Source organism: Boleophthalmus pectinirostris, unplaced genomic scaffold (genome assembly GCF_026225935.1).
Source record: "Boleophthalmus pectinirostris isolate CB_2022bp ecotype Guang Dong unplaced genomic scaffold, ASM2622593v1 HiC_scaffold_22, whole genome shotgun sequence".
Classification (NCBI taxonomy): domain Eukaryota; kingdom Metazoa; phylum Chordata; class Actinopteri; order Gobiiformes; family Gobiidae; genus Boleophthalmus; species Boleophthalmus pectinirostris.
Window position 1 is genome coordinate 13,954,557 of NW_026571190.1, and position 13,210 is coordinate 13,967,766.

The 13,210-nt window shown below is 34.9% G+C and overlaps 2 protein-coding genes across 3 annotated transcripts; one reads left to right on the plus strand and one right to left on the minus strand.

Annotated features, from left to right (window-relative positions):
• Nucleotides 1–187: 187 nt before the first annotated feature.
• LOC110164374 (ankyrin repeat and SOCS box protein 5-like) lies at nt 188–8,226 on the minus strand. 2 transcript variants are annotated; one of them, XM_020929408.2, is made up of 7 exons: nt 7,715–8,226; nt 5,192–5,271; nt 5,016–5,123; nt 4,436–4,589; nt 3,877–4,011; nt 2,168–2,359; nt 188–1,279 (listed from the first exon to the last, which is right to left on the minus strand). In XM_020929408.2, the coding sequence occupies exons 1-7, from the start codon at nt 7,836–7,838 to the stop codon at nt 1,152–1,154; spliced, it is 921 nt and encodes a 306-aa protein (XP_020785067.1). In that variant the 5' UTR covers nt 7,839–8,226; the 3' UTR covers nt 188–1,151. The 2 variants fall into 2 exon arrangements, with proteins under 2 accessions (XP_020785067.1, XP_055014232.1); XM_055158257.1 differs by lacking the exon at nt 7,715–8,226 and adding an exon at nt 5,993–6,273.
• A 1,770-nt stretch (nt 8,227–9,996) lies between these two features.
• spcs3 (signal peptidase complex subunit 3) lies at nt 9,997–12,851 on the plus strand. Its single transcript, XM_020929386.2, has 5 exons — nt 9,997–10,230; nt 10,667–10,740; nt 11,436–11,512; nt 11,588–11,703; nt 12,300–12,851. The coding sequence occupies exons 1-5, from the start codon at nt 10,088–10,090 to the stop codon at nt 12,430–12,432; spliced, it is 543 nt and encodes a 180-aa protein (XP_020785045.1). The 5' UTR covers nt 9,997–10,087; the 3' UTR covers nt 12,433–12,851.
• The last annotated feature ends 359 nt before the right edge of the window (nt 12,852–13,210 follow it).

Consider the following 13,210-nt stretch of genomic DNA (forward strand, 5'->3'; position numbering starts at 1 on the left):
AAGCATTTGTCCACCTGAAAGGAATGCCAGGATTTAAATCCACCCTTTTTTCAGTTGATTAAGTTTTTCAGCTTATAAGTACATTTTAATGCAAACTGAATACATGTATAGATTCAAATATATGTGTTTTATAAAAGCTATTTGACAACTGTGTTAGAACTGAAAAAATATCATCATCAGGAAGAGATTACAACTCATCTCACATAATTTATTTTTATTTACATGGACACAGAGCTATAAAGATGATACACAAAACAACTGTATGAACACCTGTATTAAGAGCAGGCATAAACATTTTTAAAGGGATAGTATTTTGGATGAATTAAACATAATTTCAGCTGCGGAAGTAAATTTAACATCTCCACAAGTAAAAAACACAAAGAAGACATATGAGAGGCAATACAACATTATTATTCAGAAATAGACCGTAGTCAACACAACGTTTTCATGTTTGCATTTAATAAACTAGAGACTAACTATGCTCCTTTGATGTTGAAGATTAGAGATGTTACTGCTTTGCCAGGAATGTTCCACAGTATGGAATCATATGGTATGTATACTATGGAAATAACCTCTCTATCTCCATAGAGACAGGTGACACCATAAGGCTAAGTTACATGCCAGATCTGTAGAGACATGTTTTTATGTTTTCAAGGTATTTCTTTTAGCTATAAAGACACTAGTAGAATAAATGAAAGAGATATAAGTTTATAATACAATTCCCATGGAGACAAGCACACACACACTCTTCTAGAAAAAAAACTGCACATTTAATCTAATCTTGAATACCCCAAATTTTCAATCTAAACAACCCTTTAGTTTTTAGATTTGTATTAATAAGGAACCGATTAAGAGGCGTAATTTGTCAAAAGTATTTACTGTAAATTATTGTGGTTTTTTTTTTCACCATTAAATAATTTAATATGAAACCACAAAATAATGATTGTTTCTCCTGTCTGCCTTTCCTAACTGGGAGCATGCTGACATTTTCTAAACCCAAGAAAAGTGGCCACAACAAGATGCACAAACAGCACTGAGTTAAGACATTAATTTAGTTCATATTCCAAAATAATTACAATGAATAAATTGCATTGGCACAAAGTTCAAACGTTATTAATAAATATTTTATTTGACAAATGCCTCCTTGATGTTTACGTGTGCTCGAGGTACTGCGTGAGTAAAGATGGAAGGGGAAGTTCCTGGAGAAACTTGAGTCTGGATCGACCAATCAGATTACGGATGTGGATACGGCACAGTTCACACAGAGACCGAGGGGAAACTGAAAGAGAATATTAATATTATCAATTAATATTAATATTTTATTAATATTATTAGGATGCTTTTTTACAGGGAAAATAGCAGAAAGTAGTGACTGAGTTGGCTAAAGATTTGGGATTATTTCTGCACTCCAATGCAGCTGTAGTCTTTTGGGTCAGGTACATAGAGATATATAATAGTTTTGAGTTGTTGCCACACCTCCATTTTGGCCGACAAATTGATTGGCAGGGCACGTCTTTAGTAAATCGAGAACTATAGTATAGTAGCCAAATAAACTGATTTACTATAATATTGTATTGTCAGTGATTTCTATTATATTTTCTTGTTTCAATAATAGCAATGTCCAAAATCTTCTAAAAGATTCTTAAATTTAAAATGTTTAGATTCAAATATTAATTAATTTCACTGTCATCGTCTGAAAGCTCCTGCTAAGTGCTACTGTAGCCCCACGGACCCATACCCTTATAGAAATAGAAAAGGTCAGGTTGTGAAACAGCTCTATTCCACCAGTCCTTTTTTAAGAAGTTGTGTACAGAACTTTGGTTGACTGTGTTGTTTTAAAGTCCTCAATGAATAAAGTTGGATTGTAAAGTAGGATTTATTTCACTCCTCTCCCAAACCAAAATCTCTCCTTGGTTAAAATATGCACCATACTATCTCCAAATTGATGGTTTGTGGCTTTACAGTGAAAGTGGACCACCTGTTTGTTCAACCTTGCTATAGCCACCAAGAAGTTCAGTGTAAACACAAGGTAATAATTACAGAAACAACCTTGGCAAAGTGTTAGTTTTGTAACTAAACTACCTACTGCCCAATAATGTCAAAGACAAAGAGCACAGTTAATCTAAAGTAAATAACAATATTTTCAATATAGATACAAGTATGTTACCATTGTGAGCTTGTAGCAACTGCTGAGCTTTCCCGCCAGGGGGCGCCAGCTCCAGAGGTCGCAGGTTGTTGCAGTCTCTGAGGTTTGCATCAGCTCCAAAATCCAACAGTAAAGAAATCTGTTCTGTGCTGTCATTGGCCACAGCTGCGTGGAGGGGCGTATCCTCTCCTCGACCTCTGTTTACATTGGCTCCTAAGAGGAAAAAACAAAAACACAAAATGCATTGATAAATTCTGCAGTTTGATGTCATGTGCAGGACAGATAGACAAAAAAGTGGTTGTAAATGTAAGGGAGATGAAAGCACTAAGTGCTCAAGTTCAATTCAAGTCAGATCACAAAATGCAATGTAATGTAAAACTGTAATACCAAAAAGGATGCGTTTAGTCCTAATGTAGACTTAAGTTGGGCCAGTTTGCCCTGATGAAGGCCAAAGAGCTGAAATGCGTTTGCTTGATTTTAACTTTATCTGCCATAAAGGCTTTTAATTATTTTGTACTTTTTGAGTGCTTCTGCAGTTTCAGCTTTGTATTTGTGACTGGTCCCTATGCTGAAGAGCACCAAAAGGACAATTGTGCAAAATCTCTACACATAAAAGTAGCACTCCTGCCCCCTAGAGGTTTTTTTGGGTTGGCCATTGTTACCTCCGCCAAGGAGGTTATGTTTTTGCCGGCGTTTGTCTGTTTGTTTGTTTGTCTGTTAGCAACATAACTCAAAAAGTTATGGACCGATTTTGATGAAATTTTCAGGATTTGTTGGAAATGTGAAAAGGAAGAACTGATTTCATTTTGGGGGTGATCCGGAAGAAATCCTGGATTCTGGATCACTTTGAAATTTTAGTTAACATTGTGGTAAATGGGGTCAAAAATTTTGTTTCTCAATATCTCGGTTAATTATTGACCAAACCCCATGAAATTTGACTCAGGGATGGACAATGGAATCCTTTTTCATATTCCAAAGGCTGATCCGGATCTGATCCAGAAGACTGATTTTATCGCAATTTATATAAAAAATGGGGGTAGTCCTTGGCAGAGGTCTGCGCTCTCTGAGTGCTTTTCTAGTTTAGTTCTGGTCTAGTCCTCGTTTTGTCCCAGTTTTGATTTGTACACAACCTGAGTTACAAGTAGGGATATAACAATGATGAAATATTGTGATACTGTATTGTCAAAAGTCTCAGTAATACCGTGGTTACAATATACTGAATTATAAGGTCATAAACATTTAAAATAAAACACTAAAGGCATGTTTATAGAAAAAATAAGATTTTTACTAGAACTGGTCAATATGGCAAAAAATATCACAGATGTTTTCCCATATTTTGATAAATCCTGCGTTTCAATTTGATTTATGGTTATTTTGTAAAATGAATAAAAAATATTCTTAATAATAATAAGATTAGTAGAATAACACAATAAGCAGCAAAGACAAGGCATACTTTTTAAATAAACTTACTGCGCCACTTGCACACAAATTTATTCAGATTATTGTAGCAAAGTAGAAATTGTGCTCCCAACAACATGCTTTTATAGTTACATGACTGTAAACCATGCTGACAGCAGTCTTCTAACAATTATATCTTCAATGTTGTCCAGGAAGTCAACACACTTGAGTTCATGTCTTTCAAATTCACATATTTTATACTAAGTTGTAGCAGTAATTATATTTACATTCTAGCTGTACACACTATTGTTTTTTTCTAAATTCTCTCTAACCTCTGTGCAGGAGGACCTGGGAGCAGCCGCAGTGTTTGTGCAAACAGCTGATGTAGAGGGCGGAGCCTAAATGTGGCACTTCATAATCAGGGTCTACTCCTCGAGAAAGAAGGGACTCCACACACTCTCGGCTACCTGCAGGAGAAAGGAGGGAGCTTTTAACCTATTTCATATGTAATGTTTAATGTTATTTACGATGCAGATTGAGATAGTTTGGACATATGATAATAAGGGAAGTAAAACATTAAATATAACATAATATGCAACATAAACTTTGCTTTAAGCAAATGACAATGGTATTCCCTTAAAATAATTTCTTTATGCATGTTGAGTAATAATCCTGTTATAACCTTCACCTGGGGCAGGGGTAAATTTTTCTTTCCACCTACCCCCTATCTATCCTCACTTTCCTCATTACTAAGTACAAGAAAAAAAAACAAAATATGTCCTCTTTAACATTAACTTCACCATTCATGAAAAAAAAAAAAAGTATCGTACTTCTAGCTGTGTGAGTTGTTGCAGTTATTACATGTGGTCTAGTGAACCTTGTGTGCGGTACCTCTCTTGCAGGCCTCGTGTAGAGCAGAGGGGTGGTGCGTGTGAGTGGTTCTGGGGTTTGCTCCATTTTGCAACAGCAGCTCCACACAGACTGAGCTCCCCGCTGCACAGCTGTTAAAGAGAGGTGTCACTCCATCTATAGTCGTCGCATTCACCTGAAAAGCACAATTAATAAAAAGAATCATGAATGGATTATAAAATTTTCCACAAAAGAGCAGTAATATAATATAATTGTATATACAGTATGTATAACTATTACACTGCAAGTTTGTTTTATTTTAAATCACAATCAATCAACACTGTTAAAATATTTTTTTCAATGACTACATACTTGATATTTTAATGTTGTATATCTCCTAATCACCAATTGTAATATTATCTATAATTGGTAGGGCTGTGCATTTAATAAAAATGAGAGGTCTACATCGCATCCTTTATCAGTAAAAGCATTAATTTTATTAGAATAAAATTAAATAAAATCGATCAATACGATCAATGAAACAGAGATTATTCTTTTGTCATATTGCGCAGCTATTATTTCCAATATATTTCCCACCTCTGTTACTGATGGTTTCTCTTACATTTGCTCCAGCGTTGATCAGAGCCCTTACACAGGCCACGTGTCCGGACAAACAGGCCTCGTGTAGAGGAGTCACATGGTCTATGGTCACAATGTTCGCTGGATATCCCTGAAAATGGAAGAATATATGTTTTTGGAGTGAATTAGGTTAATATCTTGTAATGAAATGATTGTTACCTGATTGAGTAGAGTGCGTAGAGCTAAGAGTCTACCATGAGAGGCGGCTTCATGGAGAGGGGAGCGGTCTGCCCAAGAACCTGGAATAAAAATCTGAAATCAAATAAATGTATCTGCATTGATGGTAAAGTTATTTTGTGCATGTGTTTTATAATGAAGGCCAAATTAGATTAAATTTGACAGTGACATGATCAAATTTAAAATCTTTCTTAAATAATTCTCATAATAAACCATTGCTAACTTTCTGGTCATTTATATATATAAATTTGGCTACCATATCTTCATAATTAACCAACTATCCTACACATATTAAAATCAAATTGTAATCTGGTCCTGTGTGTGACCATTTGAAAACATAGTGATTCTGTGCTTTTCTGTTTAATATAGCTCTACACATAGACAAGCCATCCACTTTTTGCCACACACTCCTCCCTCTGTCATTTTCAGAGTGAGTGACAGGCAGGTTCAACCAATCACAGTGAAGTGTGAACTCTCAGGAGAAGCCGATAGCTTTGATTATTTCATAAAGAAATATAAAGGTACATTTACCATATATATTCACATGTAATGTTCATTTTTGTCATATCATTCACCTCTTTAAAATAAAAATCAGGCCTAGGCTATATTACTGTCAAATAGGTTACTCTTACCACTAGTAACTAAACACTCCTGTAGCATTCATCCTACTGACTACTAGATACAGCATTCCTTTTAAATCTATATTTAGCACTAGCTCTCCCTTCAAAGCTGTGATAGCATTAGCTTTAGCTCAAATGGATTTTCACTCATATTTTAACATACCCATATCTCCATCTCCCCATGGAACGTCCAGCCAGTTGTAAATATAAGCCATTTCAATTCAATAGCAGCTCTTCCCCTTCTATAGCTTTTAGGCTATAGCAAAAAATAAGATAAACTGTACAATTTGTTATGTAAAAAGAGCATGCTACACAAGAAAGCAGCTTTTAACCATTGATTTAGCAAAAGATCTAGGTTAAATTATAGATAGTAATAGTTCTAGATGAGAATTCATAGGTCTACACTTCACCATCTGAAGTAAACAGCAGCCATATTGGAAAGGTCATGTGTAAAGCTGAACACATGATTGGATTGCTCTCTCTCTCTCTCTCTCTCTCTCTGTCTCTGTCTCTCTCTCTCTCTCTCTCTCTCTCTCTCTATATATATATATATATATATATATATATATATGATTGAAATAATATAGCCTACAAAAGCCTATAAATGTTGTTACAAAGCACACAAAATATTGCTATTGATTATTGATTTTGACTTATTCAACCACTACAAGGTACTGTATTTCCAGAAGTTACATTTAGGCTATATTACAGGCTTACAAATGAAAATGTGTTTAAATATTTAACTGACTATATTTAACTGAACATTGTAACTAGAGTATCATATTCACATGTCAGAGAACTTCAGAACATACAGACTGTTCCCTTCCACTACTACTCCTGTTCAGAGATTTTGTGGACATTATTAAACTATCCATGGATTTCAGAATAATTAAAACATATAGCCAGCACAATTTAAATCTAATTATTATTTCTTTAAAATTAGGAAAGGTACAAAATGTTGAATAGCCTATAATAGGAAGTTGAAAACCATGAATGGTCCTTAAACTTCTTAATACAAAAACAACATAATTTGTCTTTGTAATCTTCTTTTTTTTTTAAACATCAAATCAAGCAATATGAATTAGATTTGGAAATAAATCTCCTATAATTCAGCTTTCATATTTGTTACCATATTTTTCTGATCACCTTGTTTTTTGAATGCTGTCATTACCACTATTTCATCTTTTCACACTTCAATATTTTCAGTAATTTTAAATCCTCTTTAATACTCAAACTTGGAAATCAGTAATAGAATGATAGGCACATGATGTTATTATTAAGCAATCATACATACCCTACTACCACATAATGCTTATCTTTTGTCTATTTACTCCACTGCAGTTTATCAGTTATGTAAGCAAGTACAAGTGAATTGCAGCAGAGCACTTAAGTAAAGTCACTGTGATTCTGATTATTCTTTTTACCACATATTGATCACAGACAATAAAGTATAATTTATAGCCCAAAAATATTAAGCTTACACATATAATGTATGATTATGATTATGGTTATGATTATTATTATGGTTATGATTATTATTATTATTATTTTTTTTATTATTATATTACATGTGATTAAATCTGTAAGCAAGGATTTTATATTTACATGGCATATAAATGCGTATACAGCCTAATTACTTATTTACTTACTATTATTCAACAATAAAGTAAAAAGCCATGGTAAAAATCAATAAATAATAATAGCAAGAAATATAGCCAAAGTAAGTACAGTTCAATCAAATCTGTCCGACTCTAACTAAAAGCTTTATTGAGAAATTTTATAAAGGTATTTTGCGATAAGGTTTTATCGGGTCACACGCCATCCACCCACTCTGCACCTGACTCTTGCCCCAGCATAAACAACTTCTCCAGAGCGCAGTACCGACCTTGGCTGGTCAGGATGCCCCAGCAGGCTTTTTTCGCCTCCCGGTCGTGTCCTGGAGGAGGCTCCGCGGGCTCCGCGCCTCTTTTCCGGGACACCGCAGGGGCTACAGTCGGTACCTCGGGCATGTCGGGTGATCCTTGCCGCAGATGTCCAGTATTTTCTTTCACACACGTTCAAATTACCGTGATAGGAGAAGCGCAAAGGCTACACCGTGGATAGGGGGAGGGACTTGGTCAGAATACAGAACTCCGATTGGTTGAAAGGTGTCTCTTGGACAAAACGGGGAGCTCTGATTAGTTGAGAGGGTTTGTTGTTGTTCCAGAAGAGTCACATGACCACTTCACATGAACGCCCACGTGTTGACGACACAGGTTATTTTTGATGCGTGGCCCCCTGCAGATGGGACCATTATAGAAAAGACTGGACAGTGTAAGAATTTTTAGGTAAAGTGGGGACATGGGGCAAAGAATGACTGCATCACCACAACAGGCTATCCAGTACTTTTGCATTTGCAACATAATTCACATTTGCATATGATGAGATCAAAATTATGCGTTTTTATATAAAGTTTCATGTAGGTCTAATAATATTAAATAATTAACCAAGGCCAATGGTATGCGAATGTGTGATCTATTATAGGCCTATAGTGCACAAGTAAACATAAAACAAAAGCTGTTATTTAATGCCAAATATAGTATTTTAATCAATTTTAATGTCCATTCGTTATTTATATTAGATGTTTTAGTTTTGCTATTTAATTTAAAATTATCTTCTTTGTCCTGGCCCCTTTATTTTTAAATATTAAAATGACTCCTTTTATCAAAAATCTGTGGAAAATAGATAGTATTGTTCAATACGAGAATGAATAAAAGAAGACTATCACAGAGACAGCTAACGTTACATATTTTGTAGATCAAGTTTCCAAACTGATATGGACATGTACAGAGAAGGGACAGTGTATGACTATATGGAGAGGAGAGACAGTGAATATATAGAGGGAGGTAGTGAATAAATGGTATGAGGGGGGAGAGTGAATATGTAATATATGAAGGGACAGTGAATATATGGTACAGAGGAGGGACAGTGAAGGTACAGAGGGAGGGGGAGAGAGGGAATCTATGGCACAGAGGAAGAAGAGTGGATATATGGCTATAGAATGACGATGAGGTTACAGAGAACAACAGGAAGCCTAGAAGAAAATCAAAAAGGAGATTTATTGATGTAGTGAAGAGACATGGAATTGCTGTGTAAGGGAAGAGGGGGATGCAAAGGATATAGTTAGACCTATGTGTAGCTGAAGAGTCATAGTGTAAAACCTGGGAGAACAAACCAGACCAAAATGTTAACAATAAGGGTTAGCAAGGGCTGCAAGCACCTCATTGGGGACTGTGTTGAATAGTCTAGGAGGCCTCAATTTTGTGTTACTTTTCCAGAATGAGCCAGGATAGTAATGTTGCGATATTATATTATAGAATGCTATAGAACAGTAAGGATTATAAAATACTTCATAGATACAAGTAAGTCATCCCTTAATTAAAATTCCCTGTGGACCCCTTGAGGATCTTTGGAGTCCACGCCCCCAGGTTGGGAATGACTGCAATAAGGCTCACACATGCATCAAAATACAACACCTAGTCCGTTATAATTTTTTGTTGCAAGTATGTTCTATAAGCACTAGATGGCAGCATTTGACTCTCTAGCCTGGCATTCCTATTCTCAGCATATTTAGAATTATTTAAAAAAATAAAAAATAAATACATATATATATATATATATATATATATATATATATATATATATATATATATATATATATATATATATATATATATAGTGTACCACGAGGGCGAGGCGGGTTAAGTGTCTTGCCCAAGGACACAATGACAGTATTCATCTGTGGAAACTGGAATCGCTCTGCCAACCAGTATATCAGTGACCGCTCTCCAGATGATATGTAGGCCTAAATAAAATTCTAAACTTAAATAAAGTTTTTATGAAAAAAAAATCTAAACGCTTCCGCTTACTCACTCTTTGTTGTTTCCGCCTTTTTTAATTTGCCAAGTTAAAATTATTTACATACAAACCCGGAAACCATATTAATGAAGACCCTTTATTTGCTGGTATTTGCTCTTAATTTATTCATTACAATGCACATTATAATAATTATACGTAAAAAAATATAGTTTTAATCAGTGAAATTATAGCTTTAACCAGTTCATTAAGACTAAAGCTAATTTGCTTGGTTTTATTTTGAAATCTATCAGGATGTTGTTCTATTATCCGACTTTTCTTGACATCCGTTTACGCGTAACCGCACTATTTCATTTCCTTTCCTGTTCTTCTCATTTAGTCGGATTTTGGGTTTATTTTAAAGATGAATACGGTTTTATCGAGAGCGAACTCGTTATTTGCCTTCTCCTTGAGTGTCATGGCGGCTCTAACCTTCGGCTGTTTCATTACGACGGCGTTTAAAGACAGAAGAGTTCCAGTCGACATACACGTATCTAAAGTCATGCTGTAAGATTCAGCGCTTTCAACAGCTGCTAGCGATTACACCTTAATGCATGTGAAATATGTTTTTGTTTTGTGTTTATTCAATATATTTAGCATAATCATTTCGTATTGAAAAGGCTGTGGTTTTTGTGGAGTTTGCAAAAAAGCCTTAAATGCAAAATGCAAAAATGTGGCGTAGCATCTAGCTAGGCAAACAATGGGTTAAAAAATTATGGGTCAAGTCATCAGGTAGCTATGTATTCAATTAACATGCAGTGTATGTAGTATGAAAGAATAAGACAGAGATAATAATGTATTAGCTCCTTAAACTATAATTAACTGAGTGTATATATCAAATAAGATTTACAATAATGAATAATAGTAACAAGAATGCAGTGTTTTAAGTGCTGTCCAATGTTAATAATATTTTTGATTACTTTTTTCCCCCTCTGACCAACAGGAAGAATGTAGATGACTTCACTGGACCCAGGGAGCGCAGTGACTTGGGTTTCATCACGTTTGACCTCTCAGCTGATATCCTTTTGACATTTTTTTTGTTTTATTATATAGTTATTTTTTTTACACGGTTCTGAGACCTAAAGTCAGTCATGAAATGCCTCTTAGTGAAGGCATTTGGGGTGTATGGACTGTAGGATCACTTCCTGAATCAACACAAAATGATTCCACCAAATGTTTTAAGGCATGAGACTTAGAACTTGGTACTTGGAACTGTTAATGTTGAAGATTTTCAGCTTATTTTCAGCTTTGGGGAGGGTGATGGACTTGACTATTGTAATAGACAAGATTATTCAAACATGAACAACAGCACAAACAAATTTTTTTAGCATGTTATGAGAACATTAACTTGTACCTGTGCATAGGGCAGTGTTTCACAAACAAGTGTACTGGGGCCCCTGGGAGCATATATTAGGGGCACTTGGAATAGTTTAAAAAGTACTATTAAATCGAATAGTACTTGATTGTGATTTCTTTTAAAAAAATTTAAATACCATTCTATACATGTATATACTGTATTTTTGTGGGATATCAATAGCATTAAAACAGAAAATAAAAGTGATAGAAGTAATTCTCAGTAACAGATTTAAGAACTGGGAATACTCAAGACAAAGAAGGTTGGAGCCACTGGTATAAGGGACAGTTTGGATATTGCAATAAAATCTGTTGCGCAATAACAAAAGACACCTCTACTTTTCTATAACATTGATCACATTTGCAGCCAATTTTTGACTGGAATGTCAAACAACTGTTCCTTTATCTCTCTGCAGAATACGCAACAAAAAACAATGTAAGTCCTGTGGAACCCTTCACTCACACATATATGCTAGGATGTATCCTTCATCTCTCTGTGTGTCGTAATCAGGCGTTGAACCAGGTGGTGCTGTGGGATAAGATCGTCCTTCGGGGAGAAAACACCAAACTCAATCTCCGAGACATGAAATCCAAATACTTCTTTTTCGACGACGGGAACGGACTCAGGTAAGTGCTTTGTTGTGCCTTTATTGTATGAAAAGCGCTTTATAAATAAAGTTTGATTGATTGATTGAGGTGGAACATCCACCTTTAAATGTGGCCATATTTTTTCTGAATAGTTCATTGTTAACAATTGTTGTAATTTTATCACTATCTGTCTGATCTGCCAAATATTTTTTAATCTGCAAATCAAAAATGTGTCATCTGGTTACAAAAACAAGACAATACTATTATAAAAATTCCACAGCATGGAAAAAAAAAAAAGATTCATTGTCCTCAATGCGTTGTTCTCAAGCAAGATAAAGGGGAGTGCATCAGATATTATTTTCTTTGAAGACTAATAGGTATCTAAAATGGTCATAGCATATGGTTGCCTTGACATGTTTTGGTGTATAGTTGTTGCTGTGACGAACCTGACTGAAACCTGACTGAAACGAGCAAAGCTAACATCAAACTCACCTAATTGTTTTTAATAAGATAATAAATTGTCTTTAATAAGATAATATATCCATATTACAGAAATACAGTGAATGTCAATGGGAGGGCATCTGCACTATACCATCTGAGAAAAGTATTAAGATATATATTTTTTTAATCCACAGGGCAAACAAAAATATCACCTTAAGTCTCTCCTGGAACGTGGTGCCAAACGCTGGAATCCTGCCCCTAGTGGCCGGACATGGACATGTCAGCTTGCCTTTCCCTGAAATGTACGAAACCACCAAGAGCTACTGAACCAATATTTATCCAGCAATTTCAAACCAGAACTGTAAAATTACAATAACAATGGAAAAATGTTTGTAAAATGTCTTTCTGTTATGATGTGAATAATTTTGTTTCAATTTTTAAGGTATAACAGTTTAGTTTTATTTAGAGATGGACCGATATATCAGGGGTATGACTATGAGTTTAGGCTTTTTTTTTTTTTGTGTGTGAAAAAGCTTTGACAAAAGGACATGCTGAAGCTTTGTTTTAACTTTAGCTTCACTCCATAACAAATTATTACTGGCCAAGAAAAAAGCCCATGTATCGGTCACTCTCTAGTTTTATTTACTAAAAATGTATGGTTATAGTTGGTCAATACTTGTATCGCAGCTGACCTTGACACAGTTGGTGCTCAATTTGTGAAAATAAAGTGAAAATGTGTTTCCAAATGGTTACTTTAAATTAATATAAATATAAAATATACAAGAGAATTGTTAGTAAGATCTTAAGAATGACTCCAGCCCATAAATGGTAAAAATGATCCAAATAGTTTTTCTCAAACAGGTAACTGGCCTTCTACAAGTCTAGTCCAGAGTTAAGTTCCAGTTTAGACCAATTCTTGATCTGAATTTTCTGATTCAATGGTCTTCATTTTCAGACCAGTCAATTCAGATGATTTTAAAAGACATAATAGGCAGCCAGATAAGTTTTGCTGTCCTCATGTTACAACATAAGAATACAGTGTTACAAGACACCAAAGTAATATTGTTTTTGTTGAGTTGGCCATGTACTGAACATCTTTGTAGAC

Bases quoted from the DNA above. Each gene is read 5' to 3' on its own strand.
- spcs3 (XM_020929386.2), top strand. From the start codon at position 10,088: ATGAATACGGTTTTATCGAGAGCGAACTCGTTATTTGCCTTCTCCTTG. The intron at 10,231-10,666 runs GTAAGATTCAGC...TCTGACCAACAG, and splicing joins CACGTATCTAAAGTCATGCT to GAAGAATGTAGATGACTTCA. The intron at 11,704-12,299 runs GTAAGTGCTTTG...TTTAATCCACAG, and splicing joins GACGACGGGAACGGACTCAG to GGCAAACAAAAATATCACCT.
- LOC110164374 (XM_020929408.2), bottom strand. From the start codon at position 7,838: ATGCCCGAGGTACCGACTGTAGCCCCTGCGGTGTCCCGGAAAAGAGGC. The intron at 5,124-5,191 runs GTAACAATCATT...TTCCATTTTCAG, and splicing joins TACGCACTCTACTCAATCAG to GGATATCCAGCGAACATTGT. The intron at 4,012-4,435 runs GTACCGCACACA...TTTCTCCTGCAG, and splicing joins ACACGAGGCCTGCAAGAGAG to GTAGCCGAGAGTGTGTGGAG.